This window comes from Netta rufina, assembly GCF_964035555.1.
Source record: "Netta rufina genome assembly, chromosome: 25".
Taxonomy (NCBI): Eukaryota; Metazoa; Chordata; class Aves; order Anseriformes; family Anatidae; genus Netta; species Netta rufina.
In genome coordinates this window covers 6,202,020-6,223,376 of record NC_140149.1, presented here as the reverse complement: position 1 = coordinate 6,223,376, position 21,357 = coordinate 6,202,020, and the positions used below count along the sequence as shown (strand labels likewise).

General features: G+C 47.1%; 2 protein-coding genes across 2 annotated transcripts; both read right to left on the bottom strand.

Moving 5' to 3' along the window:
- Positions 1 to 9,237: 9,237 nt before the first annotated feature.
- Positions 9,238 to 15,648, bottom strand: REXO2 (RNA exonuclease 2). The gene is made up of 7 exons (XM_084301414.1): positions 15,509 to 15,648; positions 15,290 to 15,373; positions 15,072 to 15,149; positions 12,964 to 13,075; positions 12,096 to 12,204; positions 11,669 to 11,722; positions 9,238 to 10,197 (listed from the first exon to the last, which is right to left on the bottom strand). The coding sequence occupies exons 1-7, from the start codon at positions 15,638 to 15,640 to the stop codon at positions 10,068 to 10,070; spliced, it is 699 nt and encodes a 232-aa protein (XP_084157540.1). The 5' UTR covers positions 15,641 to 15,648; the 3' UTR covers positions 9,238 to 10,067.
- A 401-nt stretch (positions 15,649 to 16,049) lies between these two features.
- Positions 16,050 to 19,388, bottom strand: RBM7 (RNA binding motif protein 7). Its single transcript, XM_084301453.1, has 5 exons — positions 19,246 to 19,388; positions 18,765 to 18,927; positions 18,085 to 18,181; positions 17,493 to 17,586; positions 16,050 to 17,040 (listed from the first exon to the last, which is right to left on the bottom strand). The coding sequence occupies exons 1-5, from the start codon at positions 19,339 to 19,341 to the stop codon at positions 16,627 to 16,629; spliced, it is 864 nt and encodes a 287-aa protein (XP_084157579.1). The 5' UTR covers positions 19,342 to 19,388; the 3' UTR covers positions 16,050 to 16,626.
- Positions 19,389 to 21,357: the final 1,969 nt, after the last annotated feature.

Sequence of the window (21,357 nt, the reverse complement as noted above, 5' to 3'; positions counted from 1 at the left end):
TGTACTCCCCTCTCTTCCTTCTGCCTGCCCTATTCTGCATTCCCTTCCCCTGTGAGGACAAAGCATCAGGGCATTTTTAAATCTTGCCTGGTTTAATTAGTGAGAACTGGTACCGCTCATCAGCAGTCCAAGTCATGGGAATTTAATTGGATCTGATGACCGGATAAATGGAGGCTTCCCCATTGGGACCTGGCAGTACCAGCGGATGCAAGGAGGGGTTGTGCTGCTCCCCTGCCACCCCTCTGCCCACCGCTGGGACCACCACGGTCACAGCACCCCAGGAGGAGCTGGGTGTCCTCCTCCTCCCTCCTGCGGGAGGCTCTGGGGGTGCTGTGGCCATGCGGGGTGTGGGGTGGCCCGTCCTCGTCGGGGTCATGCATCTGAAACGGCATGCGAGTGCCTGACAAGTGTGTTTTATCAAGGATGGGCAGGATAATTTTGCACGTCCTTGTTTTGTCATTTAGGGCACTTAAAGTGTCACTGAGATTTCACTAGCCTAAAAGCTTATCTGTCAGCATCAGTGAGTTATTCCAGTAAAAGGCTATCATCAACAGCAGCAGGAGGAGGGGGGAACTGAAGGTTTTATATTCCAGGTTCTCTGCAGCCAGGCTCGAGCCCTGACTGCAGACCCCGTTATCTCTGCAGCGGTGCCCAGAGCTGGGGGGCAGCGCCGGCTGTGGTGCCCAGGGCTGGGCTGCAGCAGCCCCATGCAGCCATCCAGCCTTGCCTACACGAGCTGCCAGGGATTTTTCTCAGGACTTTGCCATTTCTTAGCCTGTCTTAACGAGGGCGGTGCCACTCCAATGCTGCAGGTTGTCGGCGTGCAGCAAGGACTTCATGAAAGTCAGGGCTGAGCTGGCTACTGTGCTTGGGAGGGGAAACGGGTCCCAGAGATTTCTGGGGGAACAAAAAATGTGAGTGGGCCAGCCTCTAGTAAAGCTAAAAGTGAGACGTTCAAGGGTCTAGTTTTCTCTTCGTTTCCTTTGCTGTAGCACGAGATATTTGCTCTCATTTGCACCTATCTACGGTTTACACCCAAACAGCAGTGTGGAAAGGACGAAGGACTGAGAGGGACGTGGAAAGGTGGAGGAGAAATGGTGGGGGGTGGATGGACAGAAAACCATTGTGTGCTGGCAGGGGAAATTCAGATGTCTTGTAAAGGAGCTCCCAAGTGAAGAAGTCACTGGCATGGTGCTACCTTTAGCTGCAGGGACTCTTTTTCTGAACACTGAACTGGAAAACAAACTTGCCTTCTGCAGTAAACAAATTTTAATATGCCGTTAACTATATTTATATGACTTGCTGTCCAAGGAGGTGGCCTTACATACGTATTAAATGGATTTCACCCTGGTACATAAAACTGCTGTGCCATATTTCATTTACTTTGGAAATGGAGTGACAGACTGGATCATAAAAAAATATTGTATAAACATGCATAAAATATTTGTTCCAAGTGCAGAAGCAAATAAAAGAGGAGATGAGCTAGAGTGGGAGGCCAGGGGCATGTCAAGCAAGGGAAAACAAGGAATTCAGAGGGGAATTATAGCAGTGTTATTTGCAACATGGAGTCAGTCAAAATAAAAATAGTTTTGTTTCTCTCTGCTGATGACACATTAAGTTTCCCTCTTGGTCTGTGGGCCTTGGCCACCTGGTGTGTATTTATTCATGCCATTCCTGCTGCCACATTCGCTTGGAAAGGCAGAATGGAACTTACTATTTGCATGCGTGTTGCAACATAAATGGTAAATGTTTGCAACAGGTCCTAAAAAGATGAAATGATGTTGTCCCAACAAACCTGGGAGAAGCACTGCTTTAACCCAGCAGGGCACATGCTCTCTGTCACTTGCCTGTGCTCCCGGGAAAGCTGGAGGTTGTTTTCCCATTGAGTTCTCCTCTCTTCTCCTCTACGTGGGAATTTTCCTGTGCCCTCACTGATGGAAATCCCGTGCAGCACAAAGACCCAGAGCATCACCAACAGGCAGAGGAAGACCTTGTTCTGATGCTGGATGGGGACATCAGCTTATCAGCACCCCTGTCACAGTGCCAGGTGATGGATGCCCTGCCCGGCTGCTCGTGCAGCATCACGGGGCTGGCGTGGCCTCTTGCTGCTCCCCTGTCACTGGTTATCTGCTGCTGGCTGGCGCCAGACTCATGCCAGTTCCGATCCTTCCATCATCTGCAGGCGCTGTGCGAGCAGGCAGCAGGTTTCCCTGCACTGGGGCAATGATGTGGTCTCAGGTGGGACGAGAGCAGTGGCAGAGCAGTGCTGGCAAAGCTGCCGCCTTGCTCCAGAGAAGCACCATCAGCATCTCTGCTTAGAGCGCTGCAGCTCCAAGAGCCAGCAAGGATAAAATAAAATAAAAAAGGCCAAAACTGCTTTTAAAAACTGAAGTACTCATGACCAATGCTTCCCCAAACACTGAAATGATTTTTTTCCACTTTCTTCCTTTCTCTCACCCTTCCTTTCATTTGCAACAGTGAACTGCAGCAGGAAGAAAGGAGAGGAGAAGAGTAGGGCTAAGGGGGCAAAAATGAAAGCTAAAAGGAAAAAACGCACGTTTTGTAGTTTTCATTTTTTCTTTTGTCGGGCTAGAAGACAGCATTGAAAAGAGGCATTCCATTCAAAATGAAATGAAAGTAATGCTGATGGACAGCAATTTTTAGCCTGTGCTCTTTGACATGGGCAGGGAGAGGTCGGTTATCCTGGGGGGAGGAGGCATTCGTGGCACAAGTGCTCATGTTCACAGGTCCCCTGATGTGTGACATGCTTGGCAGGACGTCAGGACATGGGACATGCCATGAAGGCATGGGCAGGGTCCCCTGGTGGTGTTCAGGGCAGCATCATAAGGCAGGCAGGGCCTGGATGGGGTAGAGGGGCTGTTATGGATGTCTCATGCACTGCATCCTCAGCGTCTGCTCCCCTTGAAACCCGGCTAATGGAAACTGCGTCACTGCCGTCAGCTCTGTGGAGATGCTGATGTGTTGATTGAGAAAACCGTGAAGAAAAATATTCAGCTGAAGTGTCTGATAAAACTTGAATTTGGTGATGTTGGAGAAGGAAGGTGATGCTGTTATTGAAGTGGGCAGAGAGCTGTTTTAAGAACAGGATCATACTTCTGTTGCATTTTTGGTGACATTAAGGGGGGGGGGGGGGGGCATTTCCATCTGGAACAATTGTACATTCAGGGCAAGAATTGCTTTAAAGCCTCAACAGAATAAGTGATGCATTTCTTTTAAACTTGCTTTAGAATTGTATCAGTAATCCATGGTTACATTATTAATATAGTATTAAAAGGACTTGAGGCCTCTCAGCAAATTCCTATTTCAAATAAATAATTACTGGAACCAAGATAATTTATTAAATTAAATTGAAAAACCCAGACACTCTATATTTGCCTTCAAGTAATTTTTTTAACTACCATGTCCAAAAATACACTGTTATTCACATTGCCATATCCGGAGGCTCTGAACTTGGGCTGGAATGCCAATGTGGCAGCTTGGCACCTTTCATGGGCCGTGCGACAGCCTCAGTGCTGAGTCTCTTAAGAAGCCTCAGCTGCAATCAGTGTAGGACAGATAAAGATTTGTTTCAAATGAAGCAGCAGACAATTTTGCTGTGATTTGAAGTCCGCAGTCTGGCTCCTGCGCTCTTGGGCAGGGTCCTCATTCTGCATTTCATGTCTCCAGGCAAAGTCATAGATGTACTTTTCTGAATTCGCTTGGAAGTAAACAAACAGAAATCCTTATCATTTCTTACACCTAAAATACATTGGCAGGAACCAAAGGGATGCATTATATATTATGTCATTTGCGTTCCATTTGCCTTTTAAAGAAATGAGAGAGAAAGATGAAAAGGAATGTTTGATGGCGTTCCCTATCATCTCTACAAAAGAGCCTCTGCACTGAAGTGTTGGGCTTCTGCAAGTAACGCCGTGTGATTAAACTTCCATACAGCATGAAAGACCAGGGGAAGAGCAGAAATAGTGCACCACGCTCATTTCAACTCGTTTCTTACCTTCATTTACGCCAGAATAATTTAAAACTAATGTAGGTTCTTGGATGGACACACAATGCCAAATAGCCCAGAAAGTTTCCCTTTGGTAGAAATACTTTAACGGCAGCTTGCACAAGGCTTGGTTGCATCTCATTTGTTGGTCATTTACAAGCAAGTAAATGTTCTAACCAGTTGGTAATTTTTCATAAAGCACTTTGATTAAATAAATAATGAGATTGCGAGTGCAAAATGTTGTTTTATTATTCAAAACCTCTGCAATCATAAGGGTTATATTGATTGAGCTTTCAAAGCGTTATGCGCATAAATGCTCGTGTAACTAATACTATCAAAATAAATGTGCCATTCAGAAAAGGAGAGCTGCTCTCAGGCAGGTGCGTGCGGAGAGGTGGGCTCATGCCGTTTCCTTCTCCTGTTCCTCCACAGAAGCTGTGCAGTCAGAGGAGAGAGATGCATTTTCAATAGGAGAATGATGAGTGTGAAAGCCACAGACGTTATCAAGGCGCTCCAGAGTCGGTGTTCCAGCGAGAGCTGCTGTTACCTTGTTTGAAGCCGATGCATTTGATATTTGGTGTCTTCAAATTCCCAGGACGAGCAGGCGGCAGCTCAGCAGCCCATCCTGCGCCGGGGGGGATGCGGGACTCCCCCGCCTCTCACCGGGGACAGGGAAACATTGGGCTGAGGGGATCAGGCCCGCTGTGAAGAGAGAATTGAGTGCTTTGGTGGGTTTTATCGCTGGTTTGCCAAGATGCATAACAAATTTGAGCTAAATCAGAACCTCAAAAGATGCCAGTGTTTAAAAACAGGAAAGCTATTGCATAATACAAGAAAATGGGATAAAAATCCTTTATACACTACCGTTACTTCAGAAGCTAGAATAAACAATATTTAAAAATGTATAAACACAGATGGTATATTTTCCTTAAAAAAAAAAAAAAAATGTTTCAAGAAAAAATAAAAGCCTCTTTAAATAGAATAAAATATGAAAAGAAGGAGAAGTAGGTCACAATAAAATAAGTCAAAGTAAGGAAAGGGAAAACTAACAAAATGAAAATCAAAGATAGAGCATATTCCAGCAGCATGCGGTCGTCACGGGGATGTCAGCAGCGTCCCGCCAGCATCCCTCGCAGAGCAGGAGCTGCAGGTGCCAGGGTCCCTGCCCTGCCAGGGCTCCAGGGCCAGCAGCACCAGAGCTGTGATGCTGGAGGTGTCCGAGCCCGACTGCAGGTCGTCTGTACCGGTGTACAGTAAATAAACAGAACAGTTACATCACCTAGAAATTACCCAGGAATTGGTGACAAAGGAGAGAGACATTTGAAAGACTCATTTATTTGCACCATTAACCATTTTAACTGCCTCTCTCAAATAACAATCATTCCAACATTGAGAAGAGCAGGTGTTCAAATAATAAGAGCGATTGAAAAGCCTTGGATGGCCATTATTATTAATACTGATAATAAAAATGAAACAGGGATGCATACACCCTGTGTGCTCTTTTATACCCTTTTGTTTTATAGACTGGTAGGTTTTTTATCTGGGCTATCTCAGGGGAGGGCAGGCAGTAACCGTGGCAGGAGGCGGGAAGACGGTGAGGGGATGGATGCTGCTGGCTGAACGTGCTCAGCAATTATGAAAATACGCTGCTTTGGCCTGGTCTAAACGGAGTGTTTTGCTTGCCAGGCTGTGCTCATAAAGGCTGTAATGAGGTGCATTTGCAACCTTCTTAGTTTTAGTTCGCCGGGCAAGGATCAGCTGTGCTGAAACTTCCTACCACAGTAACCACAGCCATGCTAGAGCAGCGTGTTGCTCGCAGTGTGCCACAAGGTAAAGCAGCAGTACTTGATATTTGTAAGTCTTTCCGGCTCCTTTTCTCAGCTACAGGGTCTGCTGCTTTGCTTGGTTTCCTGCCTTTTCCCTGAATTGTTGTTTTATGCAAAGCGTCAGCAAAACGGCCATTTTCTTGTGCGAATTGTGTGAATTTGCACATCTTGGCAAATCGGAGCCACTGACAGTCACAGCTGGGCTGGTTTGCACAAGGCAATGGCTCTACCCACTGGCAGCACTCCGTGCCAGAAGGGAAGGGTCCCTCAGTGTGGTGTTGGGCTCCGCAGTAGCTCATGGGCATGGGGGGAGCTCACCCAGGAGAAATGTGGGGTCCCTGAACAGAGAAGTACCTGCAGGGGTTGCTGTGCACGTGGCTGTGCACGGCTGCGTGCAGCCACAGTGGGCTGGAAGCTCCCAAGAACAGCCACGGTTTGAGTTTTTATTTCCTTACATGCCACTCAGCAGGAAACTTGCACTCCAGGAAAACATTTCTAGCACTTCAAAAGTATTAAAAATGGCTTAAAGGTTGGAGTGATGTGCTCTGATGACAACAACCCCTAATGTGAGCGGAGTTTCCTTGTGAAAAGTGAGCTTGAAGATGCTTGTTCCTTCATTTTCCATGCAGAATAAATAACACACGTGGTCAATTATCTCACAGTGAAAGCTCCGCAGTGAGGACTTACTGCTTAACTGATTCCAGTGATGGAAATAAAAGTTCATTTATCTGATATTAATTTAAAACTATTGCTACTTCTCAGGGAAGAATAAACACACGTATTTTGTAAAAACAGTGATGACTTACAGCACCCCCATTCTTTGAGCAAGGTGAACATGTACAGCCTGCCTCCGAGGATGTACCCGATACGGGGGGGATCTTCTGTTAGGGGATGGGGACCGAAACCCACCAGGGGTTGGAAAATTGAGACAGAAAAATGCAGCTTTGGAATAACACACACCTTCATAACAATGAGAGTAATTAAACACTGGAGCGCTTTAACAAAGGAAATGATAAATTCACCATCGTCTTCAAGTGGAGATTGGATGGGTTCCTAGAAGATAAGCTTTAATTCAAGTGTTATTGGGCTCTGTGGTGTTACATTATGGATAGGATGAGTAACTCCCTGCACCAGGGGAGTGAGGGTGCAATATTCTGACATGTTACCACAGAGACGTTGAAGTGTTTGGAAGCAAATCTTGTTGCCACTGGTGTCCGTGTGGATTTTGTCATTGCTGTGGTGGGAGCTGGGCTGGGCTGGTAAGACGTCCACAGCCTCCAACTGGAGCCAGTGAGGTGCCCAAACCGCGAGCCATGGCAGTGAGGTGCCCGACGTGTTTGGCAGTGCAAAAAGCCACCTCGTGCACCAGCTGCAGGCATCCTGCACAGTGTACCCTGTGGCACAGCCACCCCAGCTCCGTGCCCGTCCTGCCATGCCCAGCCCCACTGGCTTCAGAGGGGCTTCGTGTGGACCTCCAAGACGTGCAGACACACCAGGGGCCTCAGCCTAATCTCACCCTTAGGCTTTACAAGAGAAGATGGCAGCTCTTGCTCTACAGCTGCTATTTATTCATTCACACTTAAGGCTACGTTTCTTGCTGAATCAAAAGCTTTAGCAGTGAATCTTTGGGCTTTTAAGTTGGATCCGTTTGATGAGGGCACGGTTGCAGTTTCTCCTTTGCTCTCCCACCCCAGCAGAGGACTTTCTGCTGGTGGCCAGCAAGGGACAGAGAGCAGGCAGTGGGCTGTTGGCTGGCGGGAGGTGCTCGGGTGGACCCGGTTTCACTGTGAGGACCCACGCTAAATTACACGAGCACCCAGACCAGCAAGGAAACGTGGCCCTGTGTTAAGCCTCAGAGTGTGCCCGGGGGCTTAAGGTCTAACGTGAGCTGTGCGCGAATCCCAGTGACTTTGAAAAGGATCTCTTTGACAACTGCTTCTATTAGAAGTGAGTCCAGAACATTGCCAGAGGCTTGCAGAGATTCCAGGCGGCGGTGAGAGGCTGGGAGGTGGCCGCAACGTGTGGCAGGTCGCTGGCGTGCTGTGGTCGGTGCTCGCCCCCAGCCCTGCAGGGAGCTGCTGTGCTCCCACCACACCTTGGCCCTGGCCTCCTCGGCCAGAGGAGCACTGTGATTGTGGCTCTCAGAAGATTTCTGTGCTGTTTATTGAAGGTGTTTTGTTTTTGGATTGTAGCTTCAGGCTAAATTTCTCTGCGCTGAAACCAGCAGCACCAGCACCTCCAAGCTGTGGAAGTATTGGATGTCAGGAGAGAGCTTTTTCTTTTCTGAGAATCAGCATTTAGTGTGTTGGCTTTTTTTTGGCACCAGGAGTAGGATTAGTGTTGCTGCAGGACAAACAGCAGAAATGGTGCATTTTTATTTATTTATTTATTTATTTTTAATTGAGCCAGTATATTGGTAAAGTGGGGAGTGCTCAGTAGGTAGTGCTCAATGAACCAGTCCTCTGCCTGTCTGTACTTAGCTCCGCTCCATATATCCCAGTTTGGTGTGGGAGAAAAGGGGACTGCTGGCACCTCCAGGTGCCCCTATGCCCCTCTGGTGCTGTGGGAGCACGGGAGCAAGGATGCAGCCTTACGATGGCACGGGGGGGAACCTCTTGCTCCATTTGGGGGGCTGCCAAGCTTGCTGGCACACAGGGAGAGCAGGCAGGCACAGTGTAGGTGTGTGCAGCTCTCGTGGGCTTCCTGCAGTAGCTCCGGTGACCTGGACACCGACAGAGTGCCTGCCCTGTGCCAACAGCAGCAGAGCGAGTGCCACGTTAATATTAATGAGCGGTGAGTGGGTATCGGTGTGGAATCAGCAGCCAGTCATGTTTAACTGAAATGAAGAGGCCGTCTCTGCAGCAATCTGACATTTTTGCCATATGCATAGGAGATAAGATATTTGTGGTGTTATATGTAGGTCTGCGGTGTATGAAAGGACGGTTTTATATTCAGATGACTCAAGACGTGATCTTATAAAAGGCCAATATGTAAAACATATGCTGCTTACAAAGTGTGAGCAGAAAAGCAACAGGTTTTTGTTCTGTGTGGGAAAGTAAACATGATAATCTTCCCTTCTCGTATTATTTCAGCAGCAGCATATCAGTACAGACTGTAGTACAAGGCCAGGCTGCAGCAGGGAAACGGAGATCTCTGAAAAACGACTCTTCCAAAACCACTGGGGGGCTATGTGCTTCTTTTTTTCCACGATACCCTTTGCATTCTCAATGAATTAATGTAGAACAGGTGATGACCTTGTTTTTTTATTTTTTATTTTTTTTATTTGGCCAAATAAAACTCAGAAGACCCATTTCTTTTTGAAAACAAATTGGTTCTGCTGGTTTGATCAAATTGACCAGCACTTATTCTCTGGTACCGTAACACTGTACTGGGGGTGTTCCTCCCCGTCAATTAGAGCATGAACCTGCTGCTCTGGGCTCCGTCCTAAAAAGACAAATGCTGATCCAGCTGTCATATCATTACCTTCTATCCTGACCTGAAACACTTAAGAGTTATTTACAAATTGAAATGTCATCTGCTTGCTCACAAACCAAGTGGCTCACACGGCTTCTTTGCACACAGATCCTGCCCACCTGGCGGTTTTATAAAGCAAACCAGTGTTCACCTTGGAACTGAAGACAGATTTGTTACCTGAATTGCAGCACATTAGCTGGAGAGGGGAAATGCCTTGATGCCAAAGTGTCTGATACCCAGTAGACTGTACTATTGATGTGCAGCTTTCATTCTGTTCCTTAATGGACATGTTGCACAAAGGACTTTCTCGTTAAATACCCCCAAACAAAACAAGAATATACCATTACCATATCGTGAAAATAATCGTATTTTCTTTTGCCAATTTACAAGAGGCTGGTTCACCTAGCATCTTGACATACCCAACTTACATCTCACACAAAAGAAAGACTGTATGAAAATATCATCCTTCAACGTAACTGTTTTTATTGTGTAGTGAAAGACTGCATCTAAAACCAGAGGAAGAGGAGTATCAAACAGCGTATTTTACCTAGTACGTACAAACAAAGAAGCTGCTGAGAGTTGAGTAGTAGATTTCTTGCTCAAACAGAAAAGAAGCAGTAACTCAGACTTCCATCTGCGTTTTATCAACTGCTAAGAAACAGGGTAACATAAGGGTGCAGCTTCTCAAAAGACTGGCAAACAGAAAAGAAACAGGAGATACATCTAGTATGTGCTATGGGATGGCTTGGTAAGATGAGAAATCAGCTGGCAGTTTTATCACTTTCTCCATTCTCTATTAGTTTCCTTTTCTTTTCATCCGTTTTCCTCTTGAAGATGCTATCTCTGTAGAACTGAAGTTCTTTGATGCTTTCCCTGATGTCATCAAGTGCTCTGAAAGAGAATTAAGGAGGGCTTCAAAATGCCTGCACACATCTTCAACTACATCTGGATTCTAATGCTTCTAAAAAATTCCGGGCTGTGAGAAATAAAACTCTGATATGCATGGATCACAAATCTGTCAGAAATAAAAACAACCCTCGCTACTCTTGGGCATGTGGAAAGCAATAAAAGTCCACCAGCACTGACGTGCCAGGGAGTAATGTACAGCTTATTAGTTTATGTCACTGCGCGACATACAAGCTCTTGAAAGCCAACAGGTTCTACAGCTTCAACTATTAAAAACAATTTGCTATTAATCTGAGACAACAAAGAGACAACGACTCAGGAGACCTGTTTGTTGCTCCTGCTCTGGCCAGTCATCTGCTTGCTACGTGAGCAAGGGTGACTGGTTTTGACCCAGTACTTTTTCTTACCATGCTCTGCCTGCTTGGACTGTCAGGTCTGTGCAGAAGTAGGAATCTTACTGCACGTTTTCAAATGTGCAGCACACCTGCCTGTGATTTCCACCAAGATCTCTACAAGACATTCCTTCTCTTTTTATACCAGAACCTCCTCTCCTGCCTAACAAGGCCATGTCAGAACAAAGAGGTAAAGATGCAGTTACTTCCTTCCACTGTCATTTAGGAATGTCATAGCTAGAAGCACCAAGTAATGCCTACAGAAAGCCCAGTGTAGACATTTCAATGCATAGGTGTGTTGCTCTTTTTTCCACATTTAGTCTGAGCAGATGAAAAAGCAAAATGGATGCACTTACTGTGCATATGGACTTACCAAAGCCTACGGATCCCAAGGGATTTGTGTGAGACCCACCATCTCCTCTATACAGAAGAACTTAAAATCTTAGAAAATGTAGCTTTCTAAAAATTGTTAATACTACATAGCACCTTTTCTTCCAAAACCTCAAAGCAACTTCAACTTTTAAGGATGTCTTAGATGCCGGCAGGAGCATAACTCAAAATGAAATCCTTTCACAGAAAGCAGAACAAGCTCTCTGACATACTACAAGCTCGGGAAATAGCCAGGACCAGAACTCTTATCTCCCCATGTGCAGTCTTCCAATTTTAGTTTGTCTATGAACAACTTTGCCCAATTCAAGGACAGAAAAAAAGCACTGTTCAGCAAGCTTTTTCACGTGGTTTCTCACTGTGATGTCTAAAAAGTGATAGATGTATCTACATTGCCAAACAAGCATCTCGGCTTGAATAGTAAACAAAGTGAATCAGAACAGATAAGAAAGTTTCTGACTCTGTGTATGTTTATAACTCCTTCCCTTACAGTAACCAGGCTTCTGACTGGAGAATACAAACTATATGACAGGGAGCAGAATCGTACAACCTCTGCTGTCTTCTGCATTAGAACAAACATGCCTGGAATCAAAGGAAGCACGCAGCACCAGCTTCTGCTCATGAGGAGCATGTTTCCTGCATGACAAGCTCTACTTTGTTATAACGAGGAACCTCACCTGTGAGAAGCTGCCTTCTTTGGTGCAAATTCATATTCTTCTGGATACCAGCGTCTGTAAGCAGGAAAAAAAACAAACAAACAAAAAAAAAACACCACTTAAAAAGGAAATTGGGATTCACTGACGTGTCCAGTGGCTGCTGTGGGTTTGTTACAATTGGTGAAAGAAGTTCAGTTTCACTGGGTTATGGCAAAGCCACAACCCCGTGAATCAAAGTGCTGCAAATGGCAGAGTACATCACTCCCCGAGTACTTTATGGTTCATTCTGTCCATCAGCCTGAACAGAAGAGATGAAAGAATGAGACGGCTGCATACAGCCATCTCCCAGCAGCCTTTAACCTTGTTTTAGAAGAGCGCATGTTAGTGCCACTTAACAGGCTTCCCTAGATTATCTTTCATACAACTATTCAATTTGGGGAATATTTACCTGCAAAGTTCTTTGACAGTGCTCACATCAATGATCCTGTAATGAAGATGCCTCATGAATTGAGGCATGTATTTGTCAAGAAATTTCTTATCTGCATGAACAGAGTTACCTATAAAGACACAAAACAAGATGTTTCTTCAAAGACATTGCAAAGCTACTATGAATATCTAAACTACAAACAGGCTATGCATGCTTGAAAAAGATCATAGGGTACGAAAAGCTATTCACTGGCAGCTCATATAACTCATTTTCTAGCAAATATGATTGTAAAGGTTTGTCAGATTTTCATTTCAGGATCACACATGGTTTAAATACATAATCCCTATATTAATTCTTCAGTTACTACAATTTCTGTCGCACAGATAAGTATCAAAGAATTGTAAAAGCATCGGGTTTTTCACCAAGTGAAAACAGGCATCAGTATTAATTTCATTTAGCCATAATCCTAAAGCCGTATGTGAATGTTCTGAATTTAGTTCCAGGTAACAGGATATTTAGCAGATTGGCATTTGGTGCTTCATTCGATACGCACAGTGAAGAAAAGACACTTTGGTTTACTGTTCCGATTTTACGGTCACAGATTGCTGTCAGCAGTTAAGTTGCCCTTCCCAATTGTAACTGTACAATGAAACATTAATGCTAAAAAGAACTCAAAGTTTCCTGCAGTAGCAATGTGCAATATTTGCTTTAGGGAATCAGCAGAATAGATGATGCCTTTCTCTACTAGCAGGTTTTGATTCGCACGTTAGATCTCGGCACAGAAAACTAAAGCATCCCTGCCACGTGCATCAACTGGCCTTTCAGCATCCAGCTGGGAACTGCGGGAGGGATGACATTATTATTATTATTAAGAAAGAACACATTTTACCTGCAAGAGGACAGAGACCGGGAGGTGTTTGTTGTCGTACAAAGGACAGAAACTCATACTCTGCCTGCTGCAATGAAATTTTACTCTCCTTCACCGCCTTAGTAAGGCCAGACTGCAAGAAAGAGCCATTCGTCATAAATTATATATATGCTACCATCAAAGATATTTCTAGAAATACTCAACAGCAAAAGATCAAGCGGTAAAGTACTGCTTGCTCCCCAGCATGCCCAGAAGTATTAAGAGTACAAATTCACTTTGTATTTTAAGGTATTCTGGGGAACCCAATCGCCTTTATACCTCCATAAGGAGGTATAAGGCCTTGCTGACTTTCAGGGCACCACTCACAAGACGCAAACCATTGCAAGTGCAGACGATCATAGAGCAGTCCTAAGGACACTGACTCTCCTGTGATTTTCCTCTCTGTTGCTATACTTCACAGGGTGTTACTCTCAACTACTGACACATTATGCACGCCTCGTTTATACACCTGCACGCACATGATCCAGGAGAGTGTTATATTTCTGTTTAACGAGAGGCATTTGCCTCCCCAGCACAGAGTAGTATGTGTAAACAAATAGAAATAATCAGAATTCTGACTGAAGTGTTTATCAAGATAACTATAAATCAGAAAAGCTTCATCCTTCTTTTTTTCAACAGTTAAATGTCAGATCTGCTCTAAGTGTTCTCAGTGATTTTTTTCCATCTGGCTATGCTATATATTTCCATGACTGTGCTGCAAAAATCTACTTGACAGATCCAAGTGGTGGTTAAAAAATTCATTATGTGGCTGCATTTTCATCTATATTCTAATTGCTTCTCTTTTCTTAGTCAATTAAAAATAAGTAGCTCCTCAGGAGCAGTGATAACGAATGCTACCATCTTCAATTCACTTGTGAACTGAAGTTGAGTTTGTGTCCTCAGCTGCAGAAGGGGAAAAGCTCCCATCGCAGTAAATTAATATTCATTCTCCAAACTCTTACTAATCCTTCCCAGGGAGAGTAAGATGCTACCGGGGGGGAGGAAGGAGGGGCCGTGAGTGTCTTAAAACTTCAGCACTTAATTGAAAACTACATTGAATTTAAATTTGTAATCAGGGATTGGAAAATCCATTCACTTTCTTGCTACGGGCAAGGAGGAAGCTTTCCTTGGTGACTAAGAACTAAAATTAATCTACTCTTACAAAAGTTAAGTTTTCAGTGAAAAAAATAAGGTAGGCTTACAGTGCTGAGGGGGACAGGCAAAAACAGCAATCCAGTGTTTACAGTAAATAGATCTGTTTAATTATACTAGGACCTTAATTTTCACTAAGTTTCTATTTTGCCAGCTCTGGACTATTCTACACCAACCCTGTAGCTATTTTTAGTTGGGACGTTATACCACGTCGTTGGCTTCTGTATTGGAATCATTTGCATTATTTGACGCAACACAGAACAGGCTCCAACATGAGGAGCTGTCAGAGGGGTCCATGCAACTCAGCCCACTGCCGCACAGGCACTGGGACTCCTATGGAGTCCAGCCACAGCAGAACTCAGCATGCAGAGCAGGGAGCTGAACCCAGCTCTTAATCTCACGCCAAAAGGCACAATGCTGAGTGTCCATTTTAACATGGGAATCAGTGGCATGTATCAGGGTGAGGGGTCCTATTCTACGACCCACCAAAGCTTGTCTCACAGTCTGCAGCTTTCCTGTGTGCTGTTGCTGCTCGAGCCTTCTCTTGGACTCATTCACTGTTAGCTTTCACTGATGCTTTTGATTCTCAAGTCAGAAAGTAGCTTCAAGCACTATTTAAACTTATTATAAGCCACGCTACTAAGCACAGGATACCTCGGGACAATCTGACAGTTCCAACAGGGGATGGAGATTACAGATACACAGATGTAACATGCGGCTATGCCACGGATGACCTGTGATTCTTTGGGTAAAACGCTACACAGCAGCTCTTTGGTATACAAGGACGATACTTACTGTTCTCCCATTCTTCATCTCCTCTGTTTGATTGCAAAAACCGTTCAGCACAGCTGTTGTCCCTTTTTAGAGGCCTGTACTGCAACTAGCACCTCTGAGTTACGTCATGGCTACAAAGAAATGGGACTCGCAGGGTTGCTTACCTTCCCGTGGTGCTCCTTGCACCACTCGGACATGCCATCCAGCAGCTCGTCGGGCTGGTTGATGATCAGGTTGGGGCCCTGCAGGGAGGGAAAGCACAAAATAACCCAAACCTTCCTGAGGGGGATCGTTCGGGGCAATTCGGCATCCCGGGGCCGCTGCTGCCCTCATGGGGCCTGGGGGGGGGGCTCCGTGAGGCCGCTCCCGGCTCCGTGCTCACCTCAGCCAGGACGTTGAGGTCGCAGTCGGTGATGAGGCAGGCCATCTCCAGGATCTGGTCCTTCTCCACGTCCAGCCCCGTCATCTGCCACACAGGGGAGCGGCACCGTCACCGCGGCCACCCCCCACCCCGGCCCCCCCGACCCTTCCCAACCCCCCCGACCCCCCTCTCCGCCGCTCCGCACCCCCTCACCCCCTCTACCACCGCCCTCCCCCGCACCTCCAGGTCCACCCAGACCATGCGCTGCCCCATGCCGCCGCCGGCCATGGCCGCCGCCCGCCGCCGGCCCCTCCACAGGCGCCCGGCGCAGCTCCGCAGGCGACCGAGGCCACCGCGGCTGCCGCCGAGCATCGCCGGCCAGGCCGCAAAGCGCCGCCGCCGAACTACGTTTCCCGGCGGGCCCCGCGGCGGCGGCCCCAGGGCGAGCGCGGGCGGCGAGCGCGGGCGCTGCTGGGAGTTGTAGTTCCGAGTGAGTCGGCCGCGCGGGGTGCGCCGGGAGCGGCGGGCGGGGCTACGGGGCTGCGGCCCGGGCTATGGCGGCAGCGGGCTGGGGGCAGTCTGGGGCTAAAAGGTGGCTTTTTGGTTAAAACACGTTGTTTTCAACCCCCAGGGGAAGGAATGTGGTCGGTGCAGGCACTAACCGGCCGCACTCCCAGCTCTTCGACCACCACAGCTTCTCCCAAGCACATTTCAAAGGCCAAATGGGTACAAACGGGGGTGAACTGAACGAATAAATCAGGCTGTGAAAACATTTGCGTGTGCATGGTTTATCCACGGGGAGGCTTTTAATGTTCTTCTCCAAAACAAGGAATATTCAAAAGGAATCGTTTGTGTATCAAAACGGTTGGAAACGCACGTCAGGTGCCACAAAGCATCACACCCCTCGGGCTCTGCTTCAAGGGGTGTGTGCCTGCACCTGACAGAGCCCTCCTCCTACAAAAATACACTCTTAGTTATAATACAAGCACCCAACAACAACTCTTAAAATGTGGCACGTTTGTTTTCTTGCATAGAGCCCTGAGGTGTTGAGTTATCAGAATTATAGCATATCCCGAGTTGGAAGGGACCCGTAAGGATCATCAAGTCCAACTCCTGGCACCGCACAGGTCTGCCCAAAAGTTCAGACCCTGTGACTAAGTGCACAGTCCAAGCACTTCTTAAATTCAGACAGGCTTGGTGCAGTTAACACGTTTAAAATTAAGATGCCAGTTTTGGAGCATTCTGCTAGTAGTTTTACAAATATTAAATGGTAACTTTGATGGGTTTATTTTACAGAGATTCAGTTAGAAACAGATTAAAGTTTCCCATAGAGTTCTTTGAAGCCTACTGAGTGCTTGTTAATGCCGTGACGGGCGCCACTTGCCCTCTCTGTAGTTCTCTCTTCTGTTATCGTAATCGTGGCTCCAGCCTTCACGATTCCTGTCTTCATAGACAAAGTCGTCTCTGCTCCCCCGGTAATGATGGTCAGAGTCATGGCCTCTGTCTTCAAACCCGTAGTCATCCCTTTTGCCCCTGCAATAGTCAGGCCCACGGTCCCCAAAACGCTGTTCTCGGCCAAAATGCCGACTGTCCGAGTAATAGGGGTGGGAGCCCATCCTGGTCTTGCGCAGCGCTGCGACGTCTGGGCGCCACTGCATCTGCGAGGCTGACGAGTGGTTAAACGAGTGCCCGTGCTGGTAGCCGGAGGCAGCAAAGCCAGGGTGATCATACTTCCCACCGTACTGGGACTGCTGCCGCATCGCACCGTGCATCTGGAAAACAGAAGAGAAAAAGGCTCGGTGGATTCGATGCTCTTTCCTTCTGGCAGAGCGCTCAAACTAAAAATTATCAGGACCCCATGCCATAGAATAATCTCCTGTGCTGGCCTCTGAGTTCCATGTGAATCATGCTGCAAATACAAGGGAAAATGAGAATGAACCAACAATATGAGACTGACTGCAGATGTACAGAACGGCTGCTACCAAGGGCTTTATCTACAGCTGGACTCGTAAAGCTCCAAGACCACCCAGACGTCACACAGCTTGGTAGCAGGAACTGTCAGTCTTTTGGAACGGTTATTTCAACGCTCCAAAAATACATTCTTGTGACCTAATACAACCATTATAGGAAACATCTAAGTAGTCAAAATTAGAGCCAGCTCTTTCACGTTATCCGTCATCTGTGAGTGACTGCAGGTTTAGACACTATTAACAGCACAGCTTACCACTCCTTGTCTCTGAAGGTTATCAGGAGACGGCAGAGACCTCTGCACAGATGAGAATCCTGCTGCTACCATATTATCTGGACTCTTATCGTATCTGCAGAAAAAGGGATTAGGAGTTTTAGTCTTAAATGTTTCTAACATAGGATATTGCCACTCTAAGGGGCACTTGCAGCCCAGTCACACTGCTACAATTAGAAAAAAAATAACTGGGCAAGCATTCACCTCAAATTACTACTGCTGTGAGGAAGTAGTGCAGAGACGCTTGCATCGTGTATTTGGCAGAACTCTTTCCACATCACCGAATCTTTTCCATACTCATAGGAAAACAGTTTTTAAACAGGAATGTGACTTGGGCCATAAGCTCTGGCAATCAGATCTTTTGGAAAGTCACTTTCAAGATGACCCTCTTCTTTTTGCATTAGGTATTCAGGTACCAAGAATGCAGGGTACTGAAGGTAATAATAATGCAAGTACTGATTCCATAGGGAAGAAAGAGTAAGTTGTGCTTGGAATGAGAACTGGGAAAGCTGAGTGTGTCAGTGCTGTTTTTTAACTTGAACTGCACACGTGTTCCTACAGTGCGGACTCTTACCTGCTGGAAGCTGGATGTGCTGTGCCAGATGGGCTCGTATTGGCATTTCCATGTGGTAAAGAAGATGAATTACCGTCCTGAGATGCATGACTGCTCCCTGAAGAGAAACAAACATTTCATGAGACCGCCAAACATCAGTTAGATTAACTTGGATATGAAATGAACTTGTAAGATGCTAACAATTTCCGCATGCTTAATTAGCTCTCAAGTTTCACCAGCGATCTGCAAAAGCGTACAATCTGGTTTCCAAAACAAGATACCACATCTGTCTTAATGCCCAGTTGGGAAAGACGCAATCAGGCTTGCAACATTCCGGCCAAAACGCCTCACTTAACTAAAGTCAGCAGCAACTTTCACTGCTGCTACAATTTAGAAGGGCTTTCAAGGGTACAGAACGAATAATCGAACAAAAGAGAAGACTCAGCCCGGGGTTTATATGCCCCCTGAAGTGGCAGGTAGGTCCCTGGTCAAAACCCGAGGGCAGAAGCACATGCCTGTGTGACAACACATTCTACAGCGTCATCGGCTAGCAGATGAGGGGCAGTTGGATGAGAAGGGTGAGCAACAACCATCGCTGACCAACTCGGTGCACCTCTGCCAGGTTTGGGGAGGAGGAAGAAGGCGGCAGCTCTGCTTCCCACCTGGGAGCTGCGTTGTTTTGTGTTTCTTTTCCTGGGTACCTGATCGGAACTGAATTTTGATGGGCCTCCCGTAGAGCTTGATCCCGTTGAGCAGGCTCATTCCGTAGGGGACGGATTCCTCGTGCTTGAAGTTGACGAAGGCGAACTGCTTCTGCTTGCCATCCCTGTCCTTGGGGATTTTAACCTTAATCACCGGCCCTGCCTGCGGATCAAGACACGAGAGACGTTAAGCGGGAGCGGAGCAACTCCCCAAACCTTTAAAAATAAATAAATAAATAAATAAATAAATAAAGTTTTAAGGTTTTAAAGTTTTAAACCACGAAGGAGGAGGGCCCCCAGGAGGCGGCCGCGCGGGGGCGCTCCGCTCCCGCACAAGTTTGTCCGCCCGCGGCCGCCGTCCGCCGCCCCGGCCCCTCCCCATCATGGCGCCGCCAACCGCCCGCCCCATCCCATCCCATCCCCGCCCCGCCGGGGCCGGGGCTAAAACGGGAGGGCCGCGGCCGCGGAGCCTCGGCGGCACCTGGTGGAACAGCTCGAAGATCAGCTCCTCCGTCACCCGCGGGTCCAGGTTCCCCACGAACAGCGTCCGGTCCGCTTCGGCGGCCGCCGCCCCCATCGCGAGGCCCGGCCGCCCGCGCCCGGGGCCGCCGCCGCCGCCGCTCGCTGCTGCGCAGGCGCGGAAGAGCGCGGGGCCACGTCACGGGGAGGGGTGGGGGGGAGGGGAAGGGAGCCCCGCCCGGCGGCGGGCGGTGTCAACGGCTGAGGGGCTGCGTGAGGGGAGGGCTGGGGACGGGGATAAAAGGCACCGGACGGGAAATTCGGTGGCCAAAATTCCATAATTAGGGGCCGAGGGGGGTGTGAGGGCTGCGGGGGGGAGCGCGGAGCCGCCAACGGCTCCCTCCGGCACACCCCGCCGTGAGGTGGCCTCGGTGTCCCCTCGGTGTCCCCTGTTCTCACCGTCTCCCTCTCTTGCAGGTCCTGCTCCAGAGCCCAGCCACCACCAGGGTGAGGTAACTTCGCTGTGACTGCCCTGAGCCGCCAGGATGAGCACGGTTGTTTTGTGTAATAATAATAAAAAGGAAGCACAGCACTGAGTGGAGTGTGGAACCGTTGGTTCGTTCCCTTTTATTGCTGCAATACTCGCCACCATCCCAAATACTGCCTCCTGTAATGGCACAAACACACGCAGGCTGCTTTGCATTCCTCCTCTGAACAGCTGTATTACTCTTAATGTGAAGACAGCGCTTTTGCTTTTATGTCTGAGCAGAGTTCTGGACACCCATCTCTCAGTTAAGGTACTTCTCCAACGTGTTGCGAAATAGCTCCCCTTTCCCATGATGTTTGATTGCATGGTAAGTACAGTTTGCAACAACTGTAATTCCCCTGGATATTTTGGAACACGCTGGATGTAAAACAAGGATATTTTCCATCTGGAAATTTTTTGAAAGGGGAAGTTCAACCCTCATTTTTCATTAGATTTCAATGCATTATGGCATATCCTATTTTCTTGTTAATTAGGCCCTGTTCATTTTCTCCAGTTCATTACTTACTACCGCACCTAGAATTTATATTCATTTGGTTTAATCGTGTTCGCCTGGTTAAATTCTAAACAGTTACTCATTCAGAAAGGAAATTATTACCCTACTCTGCCAGGACTTCCACTTTGGCTTAATTTCCCTGGAGCCTCATTTGCTTTCTTCTGTGTTTTTTTTTTCCTTACTGGGTCCCCGTAGGTTTGGTTGGAAGTGTATTTGACAGCTTTACCATCATCAGCTTTCTTCACTTGGGCTGGGCATCTTCAGATGGATGTAGCAGTTTTGCACGGTGTGCGGTACGTAGCTGGCTGAGTTCAGAGGGACCCTCCCAGAGGTGATGGGCTCAGGCTGGCTTGTTGCTGTCTTGCATGGCCAAGACCCAAAAAAAAATGCACAACAGGGGAATGAGAGAACAATTTCAGATTTTTTTACAGGCATACTACAATCCTGTTGTGGTTTTTGCCTTTTTTGTTGCTTTATTCCCATTTTGCTCTTTAATAAAACCCTCAAAGGTATTTGCTTTCAGGGCAAAAAATGTTTGTAAGCTTCCTATTTAAACTCTTAGTATACAGGAGCTTATGTTGTTGAACATTAGAGACTTACCAGTTCTGCTTGTTTCTGCTTAATTCAGTTTTCACCTTTAGATTAGGCTCTTAGTGTTGGGTCTTAGTAGTCTTCCTGTTCCACCACTAATCATTGTTAACAATTACTCTTACATTGCAAAGGAAAGAGCCCAAGAAATCAGTGTCAGTCTTGCAGGTGACACACACGAGCCACAGATACCAGACACCACTTCTCCCCAGCGTCATTTGCATCCTGACCTGATACAGCTACTTGGGAAAGCAGTGTTCATGTCAGACCAGTGGAGGCAAGAAGAGCAATTAATTCTCAGATTGCTGCCGCACGTGCGTGATTTTACCACCTAGTCCCAGCTCACAGGCTGGGAAAGGGCGTGGATGTACAATAATTCTCTACTGAAGCTCTGAAATGTAACAGGGAAATGCAATGCGGAGACAGTAACTCTGATGGGATGCACCTTGGTTAAGGCTCTGTGGTGGTCTGTGTTACAGCTTGCTACTCTAGCTACAGATCTCTGA